At 46.6% G+C, this 24720-nt stretch overlaps 1 protein-coding gene across 1 annotated transcript; it reads left to right on the top strand.

The window, feature by feature from the left end:
• The first annotated feature begins 3646 nt into the window (after nucleotides 1-3646).
• LOC140551072 (cation channel sperm-associated protein 3-like) lies at nucleotides 3647-6777 on the top strand. The gene is made up of 4 exons (XM_072674442.1): nucleotides 3647-3858; nucleotides 4064-4237; nucleotides 4403-4531; nucleotides 6436-6777. The coding sequence occupies exons 1-4, from the start codon at nucleotides 3685-3687 to the stop codon at nucleotides 6775-6777; spliced, it is 819 nt and encodes a 272-aa protein (XP_072530543.1). The 5' UTR covers nucleotides 3647-3684.
• Nucleotides 6778-24720: the final 17943 nt, after the last annotated feature.

The raw sequence follows: 24720 nt of genomic DNA, 5'->3' as shown, positions 1-24720 counted from the left end.
CAACAACAACAACAATCCTACAATCTAGTGGATCACTGTTTCCAAGAGCACCAACATCCAATAATCTACTGAGTGCCTCCAACACCGCCCCGATTCACAGTCTTACTTTTAGAGGAGAGTCCGGCTCGCAGCTCGAGGAATTTCTCGTCTCCTGAAGGTCTCGGGCGTGCGGTCCGTAGTCGGAGGTTAAATCCCGGATCCCTCGTAGTTTATCCCGGGGATGATTCTGGAGCTCCGGCCGTCAGCGATGTTCCGAGGTCAACTGTTTTGGTGACAGATGAGGAAACTTGGCTAGCATCCAACACAATGACGCGTTGAAATGAGTGGCCCCCTTCTCTTGCGGCTACCACCAAGTGGGCGACGTGCCGGAAAAAGGGAACAATGGGTGGTCGAGGGATTTAAAGGTTTCACCTGGGTGACGTAGTACTGTAGGTACGCCCGGTTCTGTACAGTATCGGAAGGGAGCCCCCTATCTGTGGAGGCAGAGCACTGACACGTTTCAAATGCCTGGATTATTTGCACGTTATGATCCAGCTCGTCAGGAGCCGGTCCACGGTCTACGAGCTACATGCACAGCTGCCTGCTTTTGCTAGAGACAGGCCCATTTTCCTAAAAAACCAAAAGCCCATTGCTCCTAAATTACACGCCGGAGTTGGAACAACTGCTCTACAGACGCTGGTAACACACTGCTCAGAGAACACTGCACGCTTTAGAGCAGAAGCCTGCGTGTTTTCCCTGCTGCAGCCTGGTGTAGAGCTCCGTACATCAACATGGACCTCAGGGTTTACAGTAGTTGTATGTAAAAATGCAATAGATCTAATTGCTGTTCGTTGTCCATAGCAACACAAAGTACAGCAACATAACTATTATACAGGAGATGTAGAACATGGACTTTAAAGGGACTTGAAAGATGTGCAGCTCTTCCTCCAGGGGGAATTGTTGCTCATCTGTCTGGGACGCCGGGACTGGGGAGAAGAATTCGAGTGATTGCACAAAGCAATGGAGTTGTTGTTTTGTGGGCCGGTTCTTCAGCAGAGTGTGATGTAGAAATGAAAGGGTGGTTTATAGCTGTGCAGCACACAGTTCAGCCTCGGGCGATTCCGAGCCGCCGCCCACATACGGCTCAAATAACGACTTCCGCCTCGTTTGGTTCACGTGTTTGGTTCTTTTCATGTGTATCGGTTCGTGATTCATGTTTGGTTCATTGTGTCGATTCAGTGTCTCGTTTCAGGTTCACGTGTTTCGCCTGAGGCTGGGGGCACTTCAGGAGCCTCGACGCTTCGTTCGAGGTCGAGAATTGCGTGTTTGGAAGCTTGGGTAGCCCGAGAGGTTCCCGTTACTGCTCACGGTGTGTGTTTAGGCCAGCTTCGGCTCGACTCCCTCGTTCGCGAGCTGGCCACCCGGCCGTTCAAGGATTCATCAAGGCTCGCTCGCCGAGATAGACCCGCGCTCACGCAGCAGTGCCAGGTTTGGTCGGACTAGCCGTTTTTTGATTCTGCAGCTGGTCCCTCAGCTCTCTCCCCCCCCTTATTAGTAGCCTCAGCGCCGGTCCAGCGCGTCGCTAGTTCTCCCCTGGTTAGCCCAGGCTCTGCCTGCAGGTTCTCGTTAGTTCGCCCGCCCCTCTCACAAGCTCAGCTCCCAGAGTCCCCCAGTCTCAGGTGTGTTTTGTTGTCGCCCTCTGGTTTGTCAGGTTTGTGTTGTGTCCACATGTGTTGCCCTGTAGCTGCTGCTGCTGCTGCTGCTTTTGCCTTATTTTGCCCCCTTGTATTATCTTGGGTTGTGTTAATAAACTACGTGCATTGGACCCATTTCTGCGAGTGTTCTTTGTGTCCGGCCTAACCTGCCATGACAGACCCCCAATACTGAACAGGGGCAATCAAATGATGCTTCTTCCACTGCCTCTTACTAGGAGTGGAGTTGCTTGGACATTCAAAGCTAAAAAGAATGTACCATAGTCAACTGATTTACACAGAAAAGTGCACATAACGGCCGTAAAATGGCACCGAATGTAAAAAAGGGCAAAAAAGATGGAGAAACCACCAAATGTGTAAAAACGCACAAACCACGCTGCCAGAAAGTTACAAAAACGCACAGAATGCATTAAAACACATGTAGGGAAGTCCCTGGTAGTTGACTCCTCAGCAGCCCACACACAATGGAGATGGTCACTGAGCATGTTACTTACCTGGTGATCCTGGGAGAACGAGAGCGCTGGTGAATGGGTCTTCTTCTAGGAGCCGACAAGATCCGTGGTTAACCTAGAGTGGGGAAGAGACACAAGCAATAACCCCAGGATAGTGCAAATAGTTATCGTTGCTTATCTTACCGGTATACGTCAACATAGCCATAAACAAGACGTGTAAATAATACTGGTATAGAAGAGTGTAAATACTGTCTGTATGTTATCGCTCGTATCGTCATTGTTTATGTGATGACCCCCCTGTAGTAGACACAGCTAACATGCTTCAAGCGTACCCGTTGTAAATGATTGATCATGTAAGCTTATGTACGTGTGTCGTTTAGGATCTGCTGAATCCTTGCCAGATCTAACCCTCTCTTGATTCCTGATGTGAAGACCCGCAGGGAGAGCTTTTATGGCAAAGCTCAGTTCTGTGGGGTGTTCAGAAAGGTTCTGAGACTATACGATAGGTCTCTAATCATTAAATGAATGGATGAGAGTAAGTGTAAAGATCACCACTCTTTATGTTTATTAAACACAACAAAGACAGGCTTCCAACTCCAGTAACACTACATAGGTGATTTAGGTGAAAATGTTCTATAAACTATTTAATAAAATATAATTGGCCATAAATTACAACTTATTAAAAGATGACTTTTACAACAATATCTTTAAAAAAAAAAAAAAAAAAAGCTAAATGAATGAATTTAAACGTGTGATATTTGATATTTACCTTCTGTGAGACGTGCTATCTGTATTCAAGTCAATGTATCTGTATTCAATAAATCTACATTTATTATATTTGTGTGTAAAATTGTAGTGTTTGTGTGAAATACTGTTACCGTTCCCCTGACAACCCTTTTGATCGTCATACTGAATCAAATGAAGTGCTTTAGAGTGAATCGCCATGAAGCAGTGTCACCATTCTCACAGCTGAGCGCGTTCCGGCCAGCGTGATGTCATAATGGTTCTGATTCTGGTCGTCATGGTGATGTGAATAAAAAGCCTGCGTCAAGGCTGGAAGACCACAGACAGGGAGACGTCGAGATGGAGGACAGAGGGGAACTGACCTCCAGCTCCAGAATGTAAAACTTGTACATTTTCTTGATGGATATTCTTTTCTATTTCTGCATCTTGTGCATTCTGCTTGAACAACACCAACTCTGCTGCTCTGTTGCGTCTTTGTTTGTGTGCAGGAGTAGACTTGGGTGTTATTTTAGGGCCTTCATGGTTCTAGTGGTCGTGCTGGACGCCGCGTTCATGGGTCTGGAAACAGACCGTGAACTTAAAACTGCGTATTCAGCGTTGTTCGAGGTGAGTGAACTGAAGAAATTCCACGTAACCTAATTTTACGACATTTTATAGAGGAGAGAGGGAAGGAGGGCAGAGAGCATGTATGTATGTGTGTGTGTGTGAGAGAGACTGGATCACAGTGCGTTTATTGTGCCTAATCTGTTCCTCAGGGGGCTGATGTGTTTTACCTGGTGGTCTTCATCTTGGAGTTCATGGTGAAGGTGTACACGGAGCCGTGCGGTTTCTGGGGAAGTGGAGCCAACATCTGCAACACCGGGTTCCTGCTGCTGTCGCTGATCTCCAGGGCAGACGGGTCATACTGGGTCTTCCGGATCCTCAGGGCTTTCCGGATCCTGAGAATCATCTTTATCATCCCCAGTATCCAGGTAAAGTGCATGATGGGAATTAGGGGGAAGACAGTAGAAAGTTACTCAAACAAAAGCAGACTAGAAAGTCCACAAACATTTGGACATAAAGTGTATAATAGCACTCGTTTTCCACAATTCTAGGTTATTGATTGTTATCACGTGCCATTAAGAAAACAGAAGACACATTTCCGATACTCTAATGTTATGATGTGCTGTTTTCCAGGACCTGGTCTTGATTCTGTTCCAAGGCCTGAAGACGGCCGCGTACGTGACGGCCATGATTTTCTTCATCTTGCTCGTCTTTGCCGTCGCTGGAGTGCAGCATTTCGGGACCGCGGACCCCGAGAACTGGGGGGATATGGGTGTTGCGTTGCTCTCCACCTTGAGCGTGGTCACAGTGAGTCAAACACAGCTGCATTTACAGATACTGAACATCCAGAAAATACACACGTCTACATACGCTCACGGAGCACTTTATTAGGAGCCAACTTGGACACAGTTCAATTAAGGGATGAACTTAATTTCCACCATTATTACCATTAACGTTATTGCTCTATTGTAGATTTCAGGCTGGCTGGAACACCAGGACAGACTTCATAGTCTAGGGATTGCCTACAGCGAGCTGTTTTTCATCATCCTGATCCTGATAGGCAACTTCATGTTCCTTAACATGTTCACGGGATTGGTCATGGTAAGTCTCTGTTTTGTGGAGTTGTTTGACTTGTCTTTTACAGTCATTTGTTGTCTAGAACGTCTAAGGTCCAGATACCCAGATTAAGCCAAAGCATAGACAGAAGAGCCTTTTTAACAGTGAAGCATCAGTGATGATGCAGTTTAGTTCAAGACGATTCACTGTCATCTTAGAATATTCTGAGTGAAAATATGCTCTTTAATGCTTGAGGCTTCGAACACATCGTTGGAGTCTTTCAAAGTTTTTATTTGTTCCGAAACGAATCGTATGTTCTGAGAAAAGTAGCTTTAGTCTTTATCATCATTCATGAACTGTTTATTCTCTCTAATTTCAAACAGCAAACATCTAAGCAAATAAAGATGCAGAAGATGGAAGAGGAAGATCTGCAGAAAAAGAGGATGCAGAGAAAGCGAAAGGAGCAGCTGCTTCAGAGTCCGGTAAGTCATTCAGCATTGAGCTGAAATTTTTTTAAAAATCCTTTCCACAAGTGTTTCTTTTCTACAATGATGTGTCTAAACTGTAGCGCTGTTTCCATCTCCTACAGGCAGAGTATTTTCACCAGCTCAGACTGAAATATCAACAGTCTGACAGCGCTGACTTCCTCGAACCGAAAGAGGTCTGCACGAGCTTGACGTGGATCAACCTGTATCTGACCACGTTAGAGAAGCAGGAGGAAGACATGAGAAAGTAGGCAACAAACACACACACTCATTCAGGTTTAATAGATGTTTTGGTTTTTTAAAGTGAGGATTTGTTTGGATCTTTGATATTTTAGGAGGTAAAACTGTCTCTATTCTATTATAGTGATCTGATAAAACAGTGGAAATGAACTCTGAACAATACAACACCAGATAAACTGCACTAGATGTGTAAATTACCCCACAACCCTGCACCCACTCTGCTCTGATAGAATACATCCATGTTTATACACTCCACCCCCTCACTCTGATAGGTTGTAGGCATGTGTATAACCCTGCCCACCTCAATGCATCCATTTATTAATCATCTTTACAGTGTGATAAAAAAAAAAACTACATCACCTCCAGCCCGTGTAGATGTGTGACTTTATGGTGCTAACATTATCATAATAACGTGTGTGTGTGTGTAGGCTGAAGCAGATCTCTGACGATGCTCTTCGTATCCAGCGTGAACTCCTGGAGCTGGACTTGGAAGAGCAGCGAGGAAGAGCAGCGAGGAATGTCCCTGCTGGATCAAAGCCAGGACTCCAGAAAGGCAAAGCTAAAAGCGCTTGGCGTCTGGTAATGGCTGCAAAAAAGTTTGCTAAACAACACCATAGCAAACGCCACTGAAGCAGCAGCAGCATCTTCTTAACAAATCCCGTAGAACAGCATAGAACCGTGTGACACAGCTCAAGTTCCACCAACATTGTCACCAAGCAGCTTTGAAGAGCATAGCAACCACGTACAACTGCATAGCAATGATGCGAAACAGCAGAGCAATACCCTAGCGAGCGCATTCCATCCACTTCTGAGACCAAAGCAAGTGCTTGGCAACAGCATTGCAACTGCCTCTTGGTGAGTGTAATGTGGCCTCACTAGCGGGTAAGGAGCTATGAGCTGGTGCGGAAGGTTGAGAGATAGCAGCTATATATAGTATATAGTTCTGTTCGCCTTCGCTCGCAGTTTAGGCTGAAGGCTCTGGACATTGAGGGTCTGTCTTGGCTGACACGCCTCTTCAATGTAGCATGAATCCTGGGAGCAGTGTCTCTGGATTGGCGAACCGGGGTGGTGGTTCCCAGCCTCTCTGAGAAAGTCTTTTCCAGGGTACCTCCAGTATTTGATCCTGCCCGTGGAACAGCAGACCAGCTCTTCGCTCTCCGTCAGGTAGTTGAAGGAACATGAGGATTTGCCGCCCCGGTCTTCATGTGTTTTCTACACTTGGAGGAGGCTTATGATCGTGTTCCCCGAAACATCCTGCGGGAGGAGCTCCAGGAGCACGGGCTTGGCGGGTTTGCTAACGCAAGCCGCTCGTTCCTCGTACTCCCGGTGTCGGAGCTGTGTCTGCCTGGCTTCCACGTGCGGAGGCCTTCGGCGTGCGCTTTAACTGTTTACCGGGCATCAGCGACTTTGGATGAGACCCTGAGGATGACCCAGGGCCCGCTGGATGGATTGTATTTCCTGGCTGGCCTGGAAGCATCTAGGGGTCCTGTAGAGGAGCTGGTAAAAGTGCCTGGGGACAGGGATGCCTGGGTGGCTTTGCTTGCCCTATTGCCTCTGCGGTCCTAAATTGGACTAAGCGGGTCAGAAGATGAGAATAAGGAATCACAGATCTAATTCATGTGATTCATTCAATACTTCTGGGCAGTATTAGGCTCTCGTCTATGTGTCCCTTAGTTATTTCTTTCATTGCATGCTTTTGTTGCGTGGTTTTGCTCTCCCGTGTCAACCAAAGGAGGATGGTTCCCCCTGTGAGTCTTGGTTCCTCTCAAGGTTTCTTCCTCTCCGTCTGAGGGAGTTTTTCCTTGCCACTGTCGCCGTTGGCTTGCTCGCTTGGGGCTTGGACCCGGATGTCTCCTGATTTGTGACAATGCTTGTGCAGCTTTTAATGGCCTAACGACCGCATGGCAACCACCAAGAAACACCCTCGCAACCACATAGAAACACCAAAGCAGTTACAGAACCACCACCTAGGAATTGTTTCAGGAATTCCAGGAATTCTTTAGGAATCACTCAGTCACTATATTTATTAAAATTCAGTTATTGGACCATGAGGAACTGAAGGAAAATCGAGTGCCTTTTAGTCTTATTAATAGAACTCAAAATTATTATTAAAGACATTCTTACCATGTCAGTACCATGCTTACGGATTATAGGGAGTAAAGGGTCAATCCCGGGTCTGTTATTATTGAATCTTCTTATGCTGCCGCTGGGTTAAAATAGTCCGGAAGCATGGTATCGACTTTAATCGCTATGCTAACGACACCTGTACTTCCAACAAGACCATTTGTCTCCAGAACAGAACAGACGGTCTTAAAGACATAAAGAACTGGATGCCCCACAACTTACGGTTTGCTTAATCCAGGTAAAACAGAGGTATTACTTATCGATTCAAAGATGGGTAAATCTAGTTATATTGCTCTAAATGCTTAGATGGATTCTCAATCATAACCAGCACTACTGTAAGACACTTTAAATTCTGTCTATCTAATCTACTTCTTTTACAGGAGGTACATCAGTCTATTCAAACTCCAAAACACTTCTTCATTTTCTCCTTTCTTTTCTCTCCCCATGTGCCGAGCTGCTCCCTGCTAGCCGCTGACGCCAGACCATTTGTGGTTGGATGCTCCTGCCTACCCATGGGATCCTGTCCTGCTGTATAACCCCACAAATCGTGTTGCCGCTCTCCTCCTGACCCCTTGTGTTTTTCCCTCCTTTCTGTTTTCTCTCTCTCTCTTTTCCATGTAACGAGATGCTCAGTTCCAACTGTTCCATCCCGGTACCGCCAGACCTGGCTCTCCACCACCCTGCTGCCTGATGTGCTGCTCTGGGGCCCAGCATTGATCCCTCCTCACCTCACTGCATGACTATGCAGTGACTATGAAATAAATTTGAATTGAACTGAAAGGAAAATTGAGTTGTGTAAGGTCTTGGCTTTGGGTTTGTTCTTCAGCTGGGTTCATGTACACTGATCTCAGTAAACACCGATTGTGGTGTTAGCTCAATAATGCTGGGAGAGTCTGCAATAGGCAGACACATGTTTGTGGTAAATATGGACACATTTCATCAATGCTCAAGCTATTACTTTACTGTAAATCTGTAGTGATGAAGTAGATCTAATATGGTTATCCTGAGAGTCTCGAAAAAGTTCAAATAATGAAAGTAAAAATGTAAACACTTGGGTTCTTTGACTCACAAACTGAAAACAGGCCGATATTAAATAGTCATTTTACTCTTTAAACATCTGGTTTATGATCTCACCAAACAGTTTATTAGGAACACCTCATGCAGTTCTCTTTATCAGCAGTGCAGGGTATAAAATCATGTAAAGACAGGCCAGCGGCTTCAGGTAATGTTCGTATCAACCTTCCCAATGAGGAGGAGTGATAAAAGTAATCTTTGTGATTTTCAGCATAGTGTGGTTGTGTTGGGGCTAAATGGGCTGGTTTTTGAGTTATTCTAGAACTGAGGAGATTTTCATGTGGGACAGTCTCTAGAGCTCACTCAGATTGGTGCGATAAAGAAAACCCATCCAGTGAGACGCAGTTCTACAGATGGATACACACCTTGTTGAGGAGCTGAAGACTACAGTACAACTTTGTACAAGTGTGTTGAGCAGAAAAGCCTCTGAAACCGCACAACACGCTGAACTGTGAGGCAGATGCACTACAACAGCAGACGAGCGTGTCGGCTTCCACTTCTGACGGACACAAAAAGCAGGCTTAGACCAGACTATCTACCAGACTATGGAGTTTGACATGTTTCAAATGTGGACGATTAAAAAACAAGTGAAGTACATCATCCTGAAGGACACACACCAAACATCCCTGCAATGTGCTGCATCATCATGCTTGTGTATTGATTTAGCTGTTTGTGCTCGGTCAGTCCGTTAAAATAATAATAATAAATAAATAAATAGACATAGATGACTCGATGCAAGAACGTTTATTCAAACAAGGCTACACTCAGGAAGAGGCAGCAAAGGTACAGGGCCAAAGGATAAACCCAACAACAGGGACAAAGTAACGTGGGCAAAGCAAAGACACACACCCGAGGCCGGAGGGAATCCTGGAGCTAGGCTAGCGTACCGGGACTGAGAGGGAGGCGCAACGATAACCAAGACCTACAGGCAGCGCCTGGGGAAACTGGGGGAGAGCAAAGCTCCGCTCGTCAGGCGCTAGGGAACTTACGTGACGCGAGACCGAGAGCTGAGAGATCAGCTGCAGAACCCAAAAGGCAAAGGCAAGACAGAGCTGGTAACGAGGCTCGCCCACGAACGGTACTACTAACGTGAACCTGCATAGAGAGGAAGCCTCTCTGAAGACCTCGTGGACTCTTGAACTCTGCCGCACTCGGTTAGCTCGGTTTAGTTTCTGCAACCAGCACCACGAATACATCCACCTCTCGCCAAAGAGCGCCTAGCGCTCGCCCCTTATATACACCTCAGCCTCAGGTGAACCGTGTTACCAGAACAATGAGCATCAATCAAGCGCACCTGACATTAGCCAAAGTACGCGGAGTTAGACACGAACGTAAATACCAGAATAAGAGTCCTCATGAGAGTCTGCGGGCGCGGCGACGCGGACATGACAGCTGGGCGTTCAGGAACAGGATGTTGGCCTCAATTTCATCTGAGTGACAAACAAGACAAACAATTCGGCTCAAACAGAAAAAAGCATTTATTCATCCACTATAGTAAAGACAGTCAGCAGGAAAATAGATCTAAATAAAGCTACATCTTTGCTCAAACTTCGCTAGGGAGTATAGGTATGCGTCTGCAACTGGGGGGTGGGGGTCCGTACATGTGGGTGTAGGAGTGTGTACGTGTATGCGCGTGTGTGTGTGTATTCGCGTGTGTGTGTGTTTACGTCTGGCGCGCCGAGAACAAAGGAGAGGTGTGAGGAGCGGCGGAGCTTTAGCGACTCTCTTTTGTAACCCGATCATGTGCGCATGATCTCAAAAGGTGCGAGGCTTCATCCAACTCACGTGGCAGAGTGGAACAAAAGCCAAGCCCTCGGAGGGAGATTTAAACACACGGGATGGCGAGAAGAATCCACGAGCAATAGTAACCACGCAGCTCAGGCTAGAGAAGCGCGTCCACAGCTCCGCGAGGGGATCTAGCAGTGAGTTGGTCTAAAATAAGGCTTCTTAAGGGTCAGAGTCCCTTTAGATCAAAGCTCACCAAAGTCATTTCAAATCAAATGCTACAACCAAGTCAGTCGCGTGAGATAGGAGGACAAGAAAAGGAGAAGATCGCAAAAGTAACTCGTGTGCCCGCGAGGAGAGCGCGAGACAACAGGGCTGATCAAACGCTGTACTTCCTTTAGTCTAATCAGCGTAAACAACAACAACAACAATCCTACAATCTAGTGGATCACTGTTTCCAAGAGCACCGACATCCAATAATCTACTGAGTGCCTCCAACACCGCCCCGATTCACAGTCTTACTTTTAGAGGAGAGTCCGGCTCGCAGCTCGAGGAATTTCTCGTCTCCTGAAGGTCTCGGGCGTGCGGTCCGTAGTCGGAGGTTAAATCCCGGATCCCTCGTAGTTTGTCCCGGGGATGATTCTGGAGCTCCGGCCGTCAGCGATGTTCCGAGGTCAACTGTTTTGGTGACAGATGAGGAAACTTGGCTAGCATCCAACACAATAACGCGTTGAAATGAGTGGCCCCCTTCTATTGCGGCTACCACCAAGTGGGCGACGTGCCAGAAAAAGGGAACAATGGGTGGTCGAGGGATTTAAAGGTTTCACCTGGGTGACGTAGTACTGTAGGTACGCCCGGTTCTGTACAGTATCGGAAGGGAGCCCCCTATCTGTGGAGGCAGAGCACTGACACGTTTCAAATGTCTGGATTATTTGCACGTTATGATCCAGCTCGTCAGGAGCCGGTCCACGGTCTACGAGCTACATGCACAGCTGCCTGCGTTTGCTAGAGACAGGCCCATTTTCCTAAAAAAAACAAAAGCCCATTGCTCCTAAATTCCACGCCGGAGTTGGAACAACTGCTCTACAGACGCTGGTAACACACTGCTCAGAGAACACTGCACGCTTTAGAGGAGAAGCCTGCGTGTTTTCCCTGCTGCAGCCTGGTGTAGAGCTCCGTACATCAACATGGACCTCAGGGTTTACAGTAGTTGTGTGTAAAAATGCAATAGATCTAATTGCTGTTCGTTGTCCATAGCAACACAAAGTACAGCTACATAACTATTATACAGGAGATGTAGAACATGGACTTTAAAGGGACTTGAAAGATGTGCAGCTCTTCCTCCAGGGGGAATTGTTGCTCATCTGTCTGGGACGCCGGGACTGGGGAGAAGAATTCGAGTGATTGCACAAAGCAATGGAGTTGTTGTTTTGTGGGCCGGTTCTTCAGCAGAGTGTGATGTAGGAATGAAAGGGTGGTTTATAGCTGTGCAGCACACAGTTCAGCCTCGGGCGATTCCGAGCCGCCGCCCACATACGGCTCAAATAACGACTTCCGCCTCGTTTGGTTCACGTGTTTGGTTCTTTTCATGTGTATCGGTTCGTGATTCATGTTTGGTTCATTGTGTCGATTCAGTGTCTCGTTTCAGGTTCACGTGTTTCGCCTGAGGCTGGGGGTACTTCAGGAGCCTCGACGCTTCGTTCGAGGTCGAGAATTGCGTGTTTGGAAGCTTGGGTAGCCCGAGAGGTTCCCGTTACTGCTCACGGTGTGTGTTTAGGCCAGCTTCGGCTCGACTCCCTCGTTCGCGAGCTGGCCACCCGGCCGTTCAAGGATTCAGCAAGGCTCGCTCGCCGAGATAGACCCGCGCTCACGCAGCAGTGCCAGGTTTGGTCGGACTAGACGTTTTTTGATTCTGCAGCTGGTCCCTCAGCTCTCTTCCCCCCCCTTATTAGTAGCCTCAGCGCCGGTCCAGCGCGTCGCTAGATCTCCCCTGGTTAGCCCAGGCTCTGCCTGCAGGTTCTCGTTAGTTCGCCCGCCCCTCTCACAAGCTCAGCTCCCAGAGTCCCCCAGTCTCAGGTGTGTTTTGTTGTCGCCCTCTGGTTTGTCAGGTTTGTGTTGGGTTCACATGTGTTGCCCTGTAGCTGCTGCTGCTGCTGCTGCTGCTTTTGCCTTATTTTGCCCCCTTGTATTATCTTGGGTTGTGTTAATAAACTACGTGCATTGGACCCATTTCTGCGAGTGTTCTTTGTGTCCGGCCTAACCTGCCATGACAGACCCCCAATACTGAACAGGGGCAATCAAATGATGCTTCTTCCACTGCCTCTTACTAGGAGTGGAGTTGCTTGGACATTCAAAGCTAAAAAGAATGTACCATAGTCAACTGATTTACACAGAAAAGTGCACATAACGGCCGTAAAATGGCACCGAATGCAAAAAAGGGCAAAAAAGATGGAGAAACCACCAAATGTGTAAAAACGCACAAACCACGCTGCCAGAAAGTTACAAAAACGCACAGAATGCATTAAAACACATGCAGGGAAGTCCCTGGTAGTTGACTCCTCAGCAGCCCACACACAATGGAGATGGTCACTGAGCATGTTACTTACCTGGTGATCCTGGGAGAACGAGAGCGCTGGTGAATGGGTCTTCTTCTAGGAGCCGACAAGATCCGTGGTTAACCTAGAGTGGGGAAGAGACACAACCAGTAACCCCAGGATAGTGCAAATAGTTATCGTTGCTTATCTTACCGGTATACATCAACATAGCCATAAACAAGACGTGTAAATAATACTGGTATAGAAGAGTGTAAATACTGTCTGTATGTTATCGTTCGTATCGTCATTGTTTATGTGATGACCCCCCTGTAGTAGACACAGCTAACATGCTTCAAGCGTACCCGTTGTAAATGATTGATCATGTAAGCTTATGTACTTGTGTCGTTTAGGATCTGCTGAATCCTTGCCAGATCTAACCCTCTCTTTATTCCTGATGTGAAGACCCGCAGGGAGAGCTTTTATGGCAAAGCTCAGTTCTGTGGGGTGTTCAGAAAGGTTCTGAGACTATACGATAGGTCTCTAATCATTAAATGAATGGATGAGAGTAAGTGTAAAGATCATCACTCTTTATGTTTATTAAACACAACAGAGACAGGCTTCCAACTCCAGTAACACTACATAGGTGATTTAGGTGAAAATGTTCTATAAACTATTTAATAAAATATAATTGGCCATAAATGACAACTTATTAAACGATGACTTTTACAACAATATCTTTTTTAAAAAAAAAAAAGCTAAATGAATTAATTTAAACGTGTGATATTTGATATTTACCTTCTGTGAGACGTGCTATCTGTATTCAATAAATCTACATTTATTATATTTGTGTGTAAAATTGTAGTGTTTGTGTGAAATACTGTTACCGTTCCCCTGACAACCCTTTTGATCGTCATACTGAATCAAATGAAGTGCTTTAGAGTGAACCGCCATGAAGCAGTGTCACCATTCTCACAGCTGAGCGCGTTCCGGCCAGCGTGATGTCATAATGGTTCTGATTCTGGTCGTCATGGTGATGTGAATAAAAAGCCCGCGTCAAGGCTGGAAGACCACAGACAGGGAGACGTCGAGATGGAGGACAGAGGGGAACTGACCTCCAGCTCCAGAATGTAAAACTTGTACATTTTCTTGATGGATATTCTTTTCTATTTCTGCATCTTGTGCATTCTGCTTGAACAACTCTGCTGCAACTCTGTTGCGTCTTTGTTTGTGTGCAGGAGTAGACTTGGGTGTTATTTTAGGGCCTTCATGGTTCTAGCGGTCGTGCTGGACGCCGCGTTCATGGGTCTGGAAACAGACCGTGAACTTAAAGCTGCGTATTCAGCGTTGTTCGAGGTGAGTGAACTGAAGAAATTCCACGTAACCTAATTTTTACGACATTTTATAGAGGAGAGAGGGAAGGAGGGCAGAGAGCGTGTATGTATGTGTGTGTGTGTGAGAGAGACTGGAACACAGTGCGTTTATTGTGCTTAATCTGTTCCTCAGGGGGCTGATGTGTTTTACCTGGTGGTCTTCATCTTGGAGTTCATGGTGAAGGTGTACACGGAGCCGTGCGGTTTCTGGGGAAGTGGAGCCAACATCTGCAACACCGGGTTCCTGCTGCTGTCGCTGATCTCCAGGGCAGACGGGTCATACTGGGTCTTCCGGATCCTCAGTGCTTTCCGGATCCTGAGAATCGTCTGTATCATCCCCAGTATCCAGGTAAAGTGCATGATGGGAATGAGGGGTAGACAGTAGAAAGTTACTCAAACAAAAAGCAGAATAGAAAGTCCACAAACATTTGGCCATAAAGTGTATAATAGCACTCGTTTTCCACAATTCTAGGTTATTGATTGTTATCACGTGCCATTAAGAAAACAGAAGACACATTTCCGATACTCTAATGTTATGATGTGCTGTTTTCCAGGACCTGGTCTTGATTCTGTTCCAAGGCCTGAAGACGGCCGCGTACGTGACGGCCATGATTTTCTTCATCTTGCTCGTCTTTGCCGTCGCCGGAGTGCAGCATTTCGGGGACCGCGGACCCCGAGAACTGGGGGGATATGGGTGTTGCGTTGCTCTCCACCTTGAGCGTGGTCACAGTGAGTCAAACACAGTCAGCTGCATTCACAGATTCTGAACATCCAGAAAATACACACGTCTACATACGCTCACGGAGCACTTTATTAGAAGCCAACTTGGACACCGTTCAATTAAGGGATGAACTTAATTTTCACCATTATTACCATTAACGTTATTGCTCTGTTGTAGATTTCAGGCTGGCTGGAACACCAGGACAGACTTCATAGTCTAGGGATTGCCTACAGCGAGCTGTTTTTCATCATCCTGATCCTGATAGGCAACTTCATGTTCCTTAACATGTTCACGGGATTGGTCATGGTAAGTCTCTCTTTTGTGGAGTTCTTTGACTTGTCTTTTACAGTCATTTGTTGTCTAGAACGTCTAAGGTCCAGATACCCAGATTAAGCCAAAGCATAGACAGAAGAGCCTTTTTAACAGTGAAGCATCAGTGATGATGCAGTTTAGTTCAAGACGATTCACTGTCATCTTAGAATATTCTGAGTGAAAACATGCTCTTTAATGCTTGAGGCTTCGAACACATCGTTGGAGAAGAAGAGTCTTTCAAAGTTTTTATTTGTTCCGAAACTAATCGTATGTTCTGAGAAAAGTAGCTTTAGTCTTTATCATCATTCATGAACTGTTTATTCTCTCTAATTTCAAACAGCAAACATCTAAGCAAATGAAGATGCAGAAGATGGAAGAGGAAGATCTGCAGAAAAAGAGGATGCAGAGAAAGCGAAAGGAGCAGCTGCTTCAGAGTCCGGTAAGTCATTCAGCATTGAGCTGAATTTTTTTTTTAAATCCTTTCCACAAGTGTTTCTTTTCTACAATGATGTGTCTAAACTGTAGCGCTGTTTCCATCTCCTACAGGCAGAGTATTTTCACCAGCTCAGACTGAAATATCAACAGTCTGACAGCGCTGACTTCCTCGAACCGAAAGAGGTCTGCACAAGCTTGACGTGGATCAACCTGTATCTGACCACGTTAGAGAAGCAGGAGGAAGACATGAGAAAGTAGGCAACAAACACACACACTCATTCAGGTTTAATAGATGTTTTGGTTTTTTAAAGTGAGGATTTGTTTGGATCTTTGATATTTTAGGAGGTAAAACTGTCTCTATTCTATTATAGTGATCTGATAAAACAGTGGAAATGAACTCTGAACAATACAACACCAGATAAACTGCACTAGATGTGTAAATTACCCCACAACCCTGCACCCACTCTGCTCCACATCCATGTTTATACACTCCACCCCCTCACTCTGATAGGTTGTAGGCATGTGTATAACCCTGCCCACCTCAATGCATCCATTTATTAATCATCTTTACAGTGTGATAAAAAAAAAAAAACTACATCACCTCCAGCCCGTGTAGATGTGTGACTTTATGGTGCTAACATTATCATAATAACGTGTGTGTGTAGGCTGAAGCAGATCTCTGACGATGCTCTTCGTATCCAGCGTGAACTCCTGGAGCTGGACTTGGAAGAGCAGCGAGGAAGAGCAGCGAGGAATGTCCCTGCTGGATCAAAGCCAGGACTCCAGAAACGCAAAGCTAAAAGCGCTTGGCGTCTGGTAATGGCTGCAAAAAAGTTTGCTAAACAACACCGTAGCAAACGCCACTGAAGCAGCAGCAGCATCTTTTTAACAAATCCCGTAGAACAGCATAGAACCGTGTGACACAGCTCAAGTTCCACCAACATTGTCACCAAGCAGCTTTAAAGAGCATAGCAACCACGTACAACTGCATAGCAATGATGTGAAACAGCAGAGCAATACCTTAGCGAGCGCATTCCATCCACTTCTGAGACCAAAGCAACTGCTTGGCAACAGCATTGCAACTGCCTCTTGGTGAGTGTAATGTGACCTCACTAGCGGGTAAGGAGCTATGAGCTGGTGCGGAAGGTTGAGAGATAGCAGCTATATATAGTATATAGTTCTGTTCGCCTTCGCTCGCAGTTTAGGCTCAAGGCTCTGGACATTGAGGGTCTGTCTTGGCTGACACGCCTCTTCAATGTAGCATGAATCCTGGAGCAGTGTCTCTGGATTGGCGAACCGGGGTGGTGGTTCCCAGCCTCTCTGAGAAAGTCTTTTCCAGGGTACCTCCAGGATTTGATCCTGCCCGTGGAACGGCAGACCAGCTCTTCGCTCTCCGTCAGGTAGTTGAAGGAACACGAGGATTTGCCGCCCCGGTCTTCATGTGTTTTCTACACTTGGAGAAGGCTTATGATCGTGTTCCCCGAAACATCCTGCGGGAGGAGCTCTAGGAGCACGGGCTTGGCGAGACGCTCGTTCCTCGTACTCCCGGTGTCGGAGCTGTGTCTGCCTGGCTTCCACGTGCGGAGGCCTTCGGCGTGCGCTTTAACTGTTTACCGGGCATCAGCGACTTTGGATGAGACCCTGAGGATGACCCAGGGCCCGCTGGATGGATTGTATTTCCTGGCTGGCCTGGAAGCATCTAGGGGTCCTGTAGAGGAGCTGGTAAAAGTGCCTGGGGACAGGGATGCCTGGGTGGCTTTGCTTGCCCTATTGCCTCTGCGGTCCTAAATTGGACTAAGCGTGTCAGAAGATGAGAATAAGGAATCACAGATCTAATTCATGTGATTCATTCAATACTTCTGGGCAGTATTAGGCTCTCGTCTATGTGTCCCTTAGTTATTTCTTTCATTGCATGCTTTTGTTGCGTGGTTTTGCTCTCCCGTGTCAACCAAAGGAGGATGGTTCCCCCTGTGAGTCTTGGTTCCTCTCAAGGTTTCTTCCTCTCCATCTGAGGGAGTTTTTCCTTGCCACTGTCGCCGTTGGCTTGCTCGCTTGGGGCTTGGACCCGGATGTCTGCTGATTTGTGACGATGCTTGTGCAGCTCTTAATGGCCTAACGACCGCATGGCAACCACCAAGAAACACCCTCGCAACCACATAGAAACACCAAAGCAGTTACAGAACCACCACCTAGGAATTGTTTCAGGAATTCCAGGAATTCTTTAGGAATCACTCAGTCACTATATTTATTAAAATTCAGTTATTGGACCATGAGGAACAGAAGGAAAATCGAGTGCCTTTTAGTCTTATTAATAGAACTCATAATAATTATTAAAGACATTCTTACCATGTCAGTACCATGCTTACGGATTATAGGGAGTAAAGGGTCAATCCCGGGTCTGTTATTATTGAATCTTCTTATGCTGCCGCTGGGTTAAAATAGTCCGGAAGCATGGTATCGACTTTAATCGCTATGCTAACGACACCTGTACTTCCAACAAGACCATTTGTCTCCAGAACAGAACAGGCTGTCTTAAAGACATAAAGAACTGGATGCCCCACAACTTACGGTTTGCTTAATCCAGGTAAAACCGAGGTATTACTTATTGATTCAAAGATGGGTAAATCTAGTTATATTGCTCTAAATTTAGATGGATTCTCAGTCATAACCAGCACTACTGTAAGACACTTTAAATTCTGTCTATCTAATCTACTTCTTTTACAGGAGGTACATCAGTATATTTAAACTCCAAAACACTTCTTCATTTTCTCCTTTCTTTTCTCTCCCCATGTGCCGAGCTGCTCCCTGCTAGCCGCTGACGCCAGACCATTTGTGGTTGGATGCTCCTGCCTACCCATGGGATCCTGTCCTGCTGTATAACCCCACAAATCGTGTTGCCGCTCTCCTCCTGACCCCTTGTGTTTTTCCCTCCTTTCTGTTTTCTCTCTCTCTCTCTTTTCCATGTAACGAGATGCTCAGTTCCAACTGTTCCATCCCGGTACCGCCAGACCTGGCTCTCCACCACCCTGCTGCCTGATGTGCCGCTCTGGGGCCCAGCATTGATCCCTCCTCACCTCACTGCATGACTATGAAATAAATTTGAATTGAACTGAAAGGAGAATTGAGTTGTGTAAGGTCTTGGCTTTGGGTTTGTTCTTCAGCTGGGTTCATGTACACTGATCTCAGTAAACACCGATTGTGGTGTTAGCTCAATAATGCTGGGAGAGTCTGCAATAGGCAGACACATGTTTGTGGTAAATATGGACACATTTCATCAATGCTCAAGCTATTACTTTACTGTAAATCTGTAGTGATGAATTAGATCTAATATGGTTATCCTGAGAGTCTCGAAAAAGTTCAAATAATGAAAGTAAAAATGTAAATACTTGGGTTCTTTGACTCTCAAACTGAAAACAGGCCGATATTAAATAGTCATTTTACTCTTTAAACATCTGGTTTATGATCTCGCCAAACAGTTTATTAGGAACACCTCATGCAGTTCTCTTTTATCAGCAGTGCAGGGTATAAAATCATGTAAAGACAGGCCAGCGGCTTCAGGTAACGTTCGTATCAACCTTCCCAATGAGGAGGAGTACTAAAAGTAATCTTTGTGATTTTCAGCATAGTGTGGTTGTGTTGGGGCTAAATGGGCTGGTTTTTGAGTTATTCTAGAACTGAGGAGATTTTCATGTGCAACAGTCTCTAGAGCTCACTCAGATTGGTGCGATAAAGAAAACCCATCCAGTGAGTCACAGTTCTACAGAGGGATACACACCTTGTTGAGGAGCTGAAGACTACAGTACAACTTTGTACAAGTGTGTTGAGCAGAAAAGCCTCTGAAACCGCACAACACGCTGAACTGTGAGGCAGATGCACTACAACAGCAGACGAGCGTGTCGGCTTCCACTTCTGACGGACACAAAAAGCAGGCTTAGACCAGACTATCTACCAGACTATGGAGTTTGACATGTTTCAAATGTGGACGATTAGAAAACAAGTGAAGTAAATCATCCTGAAGGACACACACCAAACATCCCTGCAATGTGCTGCATCATCATGCTTGTGTATTGATTTAGCTGTTTGTGCTCGGTCAGTCCGTTAAAATAATAATAATAAATAAATAAATAAATAGACATAGATGACTCGATGCAAGAACGTTTATTCAAACAAGGCTACACTCAGGAAGAGGCAGCAAAGGTACAGGGCCAAAGGATAAACCAAACAACAGGGACAAAGTAACGTGGGCAAAGCAAAGACACACACCTGAGGCCGGAGGGAATCCTGGAGCTAGGCTAGCGTACCGGGACTGAGAGGGAGGCGCAGCGATAACCAAGACCTACAGGCAGCGCCTGGGGAAACTGGGGGAGAGCAAAGCTGCGCTCGTCAGGCGCTAGGGAACTTACGTGACGCGAGACCGAGAGCTGAGAGATCAGCTGCAGAACCCAAAAGGCAAAGGCAAGACAGAGCTGGTAACGAGGCTCGCCCACGAACGGTACTACTGACGTGAACCTGCATAGAGAGGAAGCCTCTCTGAAGACCTCGTGGACTCTTGAACTCTGCCGCACTCGGTTAGCTCGGTTTAGTTTCTGCAACCAGCACCACGAATACATCCACCTCTCGCCAAAGAGCGCCTAGCGCTCGCCCCTTATATACACCTCAGCCTCAGGTGAACCGTGTTACCAGAACAATGAGCATCAATCAAGCGCACCTGACATTAGCCAAAGTACGCGGAGTTAGACACGAACGTAAATACCAGAATAAGAGTCCTCATGAGAGTCTGCGGGCGCGGCGACGCGGACATGACAGCTGGGCGTTCAGGAACAGTATGTTGGCCTCAATTTCATCTGAGTGACAAACAAGACAAACAATTCGGCTCAAACAGAAAAAAGCATTTATTCATCCACTATAGTAAAGACAGTCAGCAGGAAAATAGATCTAAATAAAGCTACATCTTTGCTCAAACTTCGCTAGGGAGTACAGGTATGCGTCTGCAACTGGGGGGTGGGGGTCCGTACATGTGGGTGTAGGAGTGTGTACGTGTATGCATGTGTGTGTGTGTATTCGCGTGTGTGTGTGTGTTTACGTCTGGCGCGCCGAGAACAAAGGAGAGGTGTGAGGAGCGGCGGAGCTTTAGCGACTCTCTTTTGTAACCCGATCATGTGCGCATGATCTCAAAAGGTGCGAGGCTTCATCCAACTCACGTGGCAGAGTGGAACAAAAGCCAAGCCCTCGGAGGGAGATTTAAACACACGGGATGGCGAGAAGAATCCACGAGCAATAGTAACCACGCAGCTCAGGCTAGAGAAGCGCGTCCACAGCTCCGCGAGGGGATCTAGCAGTGAGTTGGTCTAAAATAAGGCTTCTTAAGGGTCAGAGTCCCTTTAGATCAAAGCTCACCAAAGTCATTTCAAATCAAATGCTACAACCAAGTCAGTCGCGTGAGATAGGAGGACAAGAAAAGGAGAAGATCGCAAAAGTAACTCGTGTGCCCGCGAGGAGAGCGCGAGACAACAGGGCTGATCAAACGCTGTACTTCCTTTAGTCTAATCAGCGTAAACAACAACAACAATCCTACAATCTAGTGGATCACTGTTTCCAAGAGCACCGACATCCAATAATCTACTGAGTGCCTCCAACACCGCCCCGATTCACAGTCTTACTTTTAGAGGAGAGTCCGGCTCGCAGCTCGAGGAATTTCTCGTCTCCTGAAGGTCTCGGGCGTGCGGTCCGTAGTCGGAGGTTAAATCCCGGATCCCTCGTAGTTTGTCCCGGGGATGATTCTGGAGCTCCGGCCGTCAGCGATGTTCCGAGGTCAACTGTTTTGGTGACAGATGAGGAAACTTGGCTAGCATCCAACACAATGACGCGTTGAAATGAGTGGCCCCCTTCTATTGCGGCTACCACCAAGTGGGCGACGTGCCAGAAAAAGGGAACAATGGGTGGTCGAGGGATTTAAAGGTTTCACCTGGGTGACGTAGTACTGTAGGTACGCCCGGTTCTGTACAGTATCGGAAGGGAGCCCCCTATCTGTGGAGGCAGAGCACTGACACGTTTCAAATGTCTGGATTATTTGCACGTTATGATCCAGCTCGTCAGGAGCCGGTCCACGGTCTACGAGCTACATGCACAGCTGCCTGCGTTTGCTAGAGACAGGCCCATTTTCCTAAAAAAAACAAAAGCCCATTGCTCCTAAATTCCACGCCGGAGTTGGAACAACTGCTCTACAGACGCTGGTAACACACTGCTCAGAGAACACTGCACGCTTTAGAGGAGAAGCCTGCGTGTTTTCCCTGCTGCAGCCTGGTGTAGAGCTCCGTACATCAACATGGACCTCAGGGTTTACAGTAGTTGTGTGTAAAAATGCAATAGATCTAATTGCTGTTCGTTGTCCATAGCAACACAAAGTACAGCTACATAACTATTATACAGGAGATGTAGAACATGGACTTTAAAGGGACTTGAAAGATGTGCAGCTCTTCCTCCAGGGGGAATTGTTGCTCATCTGTCTGGGACGCCGGGACTGGGGAGAAGAATTCGAGTGATTGCACAAAGCAATGGAGTTGTTGTTTTGTGGGCCGGTTCTTCAGCAGAGTGTGATGTAGGAATGAAAGGGTGGTTTATAGCTGTGCAGCACACAGTTCAGCCTCGGGCGATTCCGAGCCGCCGCCCACATACGGCTCAAATAACGACTTCCGCCTCGTTTGGTTCACGTGTTTGGTTCTTTTCATGTGTATCGGTTCGTGATTCATGTTTGGTTCATTGTGTCGATTCAGTGTCTCGTTTCAGGTTCACGTGTTTCGCCTGAGGCTGGGGGTACTTCAGGAGCCTCGACGCTTCGTTCGAGGTCGAGAATTGCGTGTTTGGAAGCTTGGGTAGCCCGAGAGGTTCCCGTTACTGCTCACGGTGTGTGTTTAGGCCAGCTTCGGCTCGACTCCCTCGTTCGCGAGCTGGCCACCCGGCCGTTCAAGGATTCAGCAAGGCTCGCTCGCCGAGATAGACCCGCGCTCACGCAGCAGTGCCAGGTTTGGTCGGACTAGACGTTTTTTGATTCTGCAGCTGGTCCCTCAGCTCTCTTCCCCCCCCTTATTAGTAGCCTCAGCGCCGGTCCAGCGCGTCGCTAGATCTCCCCTGGTTAGCCCAGGCTCTGCCTGCAGGTTCTCGTTAGTTCGCCCGCCCCTCTCACAAGCTCAGCTCCCAGAGTCCCCCAGTCTCAGGTGTGTTTTGTTGTCGCCCTCTGGTTTGTCAGGTTTGTGTTGGGTTCACATGTGTTGCCCTGTAGCTGCTGCTGCTGCTGCTGCTGCTTTTGCCTTATTTTGCCCCCTTGTATTATCTTGGGTTGTGTTAATAAACTACGTGCATTGGACCCATTTCTGCGAGTGTTCTTTGTGTCCGGCCTAACCTGCCATGACAGACCCCCAATACTGAACAGGGGCAATCAAATGATGCTTCTTCCACTGCCTCTTACTAGGAGTGGAGTTGCTTGGACATTCAAAGCTAAAAAGAATGTACCATAGTCAACTGATTTACACAGAAAAGTGCACATAACGGCCGTAAAATGGCACCGAATGCAAAAAAGGGCAAAAAAGATGGAGAAACCACCAAATGTGTAAAAACGCACAAACCACGCTGCCAGAAAGTTACAAAAACGCACAGAATGCATTAAAACACATGCAGGGAAGTCCCTGGTAGTTGACTCCTCAGCAGCCCACACACAATGGAGATGGTCACTGAGCATGTTACTTACCTGGTGATCCTGGGAGAACGAGAGCGCTGGTGAATGGGTCTTCTTCTAGGAGCCGACAAGATCCGTGGTTAACCTAGAGTGGGGAAGAGACACAACCAGTAACCCCAGGATAGTGCAAATAGTTATCGTTGCTTATCTTACCGGTATACATCAACATAGCCATAAACAAGACGTGTAAATAATACTGGTATAGAAGAGTGTAAATACTGTCTGTATGTTATCGTTCGTATCGTCATTGTTTATGTGATGACCCCCCTGTAGTAGACACAGCTAACATGCTTCAAGCGTACCCGTTGTAAATGATTGATCATGTAAGCTTATGTACTTGTGTCGTTTAGGATCTGCTGAATCCTTGCCAGATCTAACCCTCTCTTTATTCCTGATGTGAAGACCCGCAGGGAGAGCTTTTATGGCAAAGCTCAGTTCTGTGGGGTGTTCAGAAAGGTTCTGAGACTATACGATAGGTCTCTAATCATTAAATGAATGGATGAGAGTAAGTGTAAAGATCATCACTCTTTATGTTTATTAAACACAACAGAGACAGGCTTCCAACTCCAGTAACACTACATAGGTGATTTAGGTGAAAATGTTCTATAAACTATTTAATAAAATATAATTGGCCATAAATGACAACTTATTAAACGATGACTTTTACAACAATATCTTTTTTAAAAAAAAAAAAGCTAAATGAATTAATTTAAACGTGTGATATTTGATATTTACCTTCTGTGAGACGTGCTATCTGTATTCAATAAATCTACATTTATTATATTTGTGTGTAAAATTGTAGTGTTTGTGTGAAATACTGTTACCGTTCCCCTGACAACCCTTTTGATCGTCATACTGAATCAAATGAAGTGCTTTAGAGTGAACCGCCATGAAGCAGTGTCACCATTCTCACAGCTGAGCGCGTTCCGGCCAGCGTGATGTCATAATGGTTCTGATTCTGGTCGTCATGGTGATGTGAATAAAAAGCCCGCGTCAAGGCTGGAAGACCACAGACAGGGAGACGTCGAGATGGAGGACAGAGGGGAACTGACCTCCAGCTCCAGAATGTAAAACTTGTACATTTTCTTGATGGATATTATTTTCTATTTCTGCATCTTGTGCATTCTGCTTGAACAACTCTGCTGCAACTCTGTTGCGTCTTTGTTTGTGTGCAGGAGTAGACTTGGGTGTTATTTTAGGGCCTTCATGGTTCTAGCGGTCGTGCTGGACGCCGCGTTCATGGGTCTGGAAACAGACCGTGAACTTAAAGCTGCGTATTCAGCGTTGTTCGAGGTGAGTGAACTGAAGAAATTCCACGTAACCTAATTTTTACGACATTTTATAGAGGAGAGAGGGAAGGAGGGCAGAGAGCGTGTATGTATGTGTGTGTGTGTGAGAGAGACTGGAACACAGTGCGTTTATTGTGCTTAATCTGTTCCTCAGGGGGCTGATGTGTTTTACCTGGTGGTCTTCATCTTGGAG

The sequence above is a fragment of the Salminus brasiliensis genome, chromosome 3, assembly GCF_030463535.1.
Source record: "Salminus brasiliensis chromosome 3, fSalBra1.hap2, whole genome shotgun sequence".
NCBI lineage: Eukaryota > Metazoa > Chordata > Actinopteri > Characiformes > Bryconidae > Salminus > Salminus brasiliensis.
This window is presented reverse-complemented; position numbering and strand designations above follow the sequence as displayed.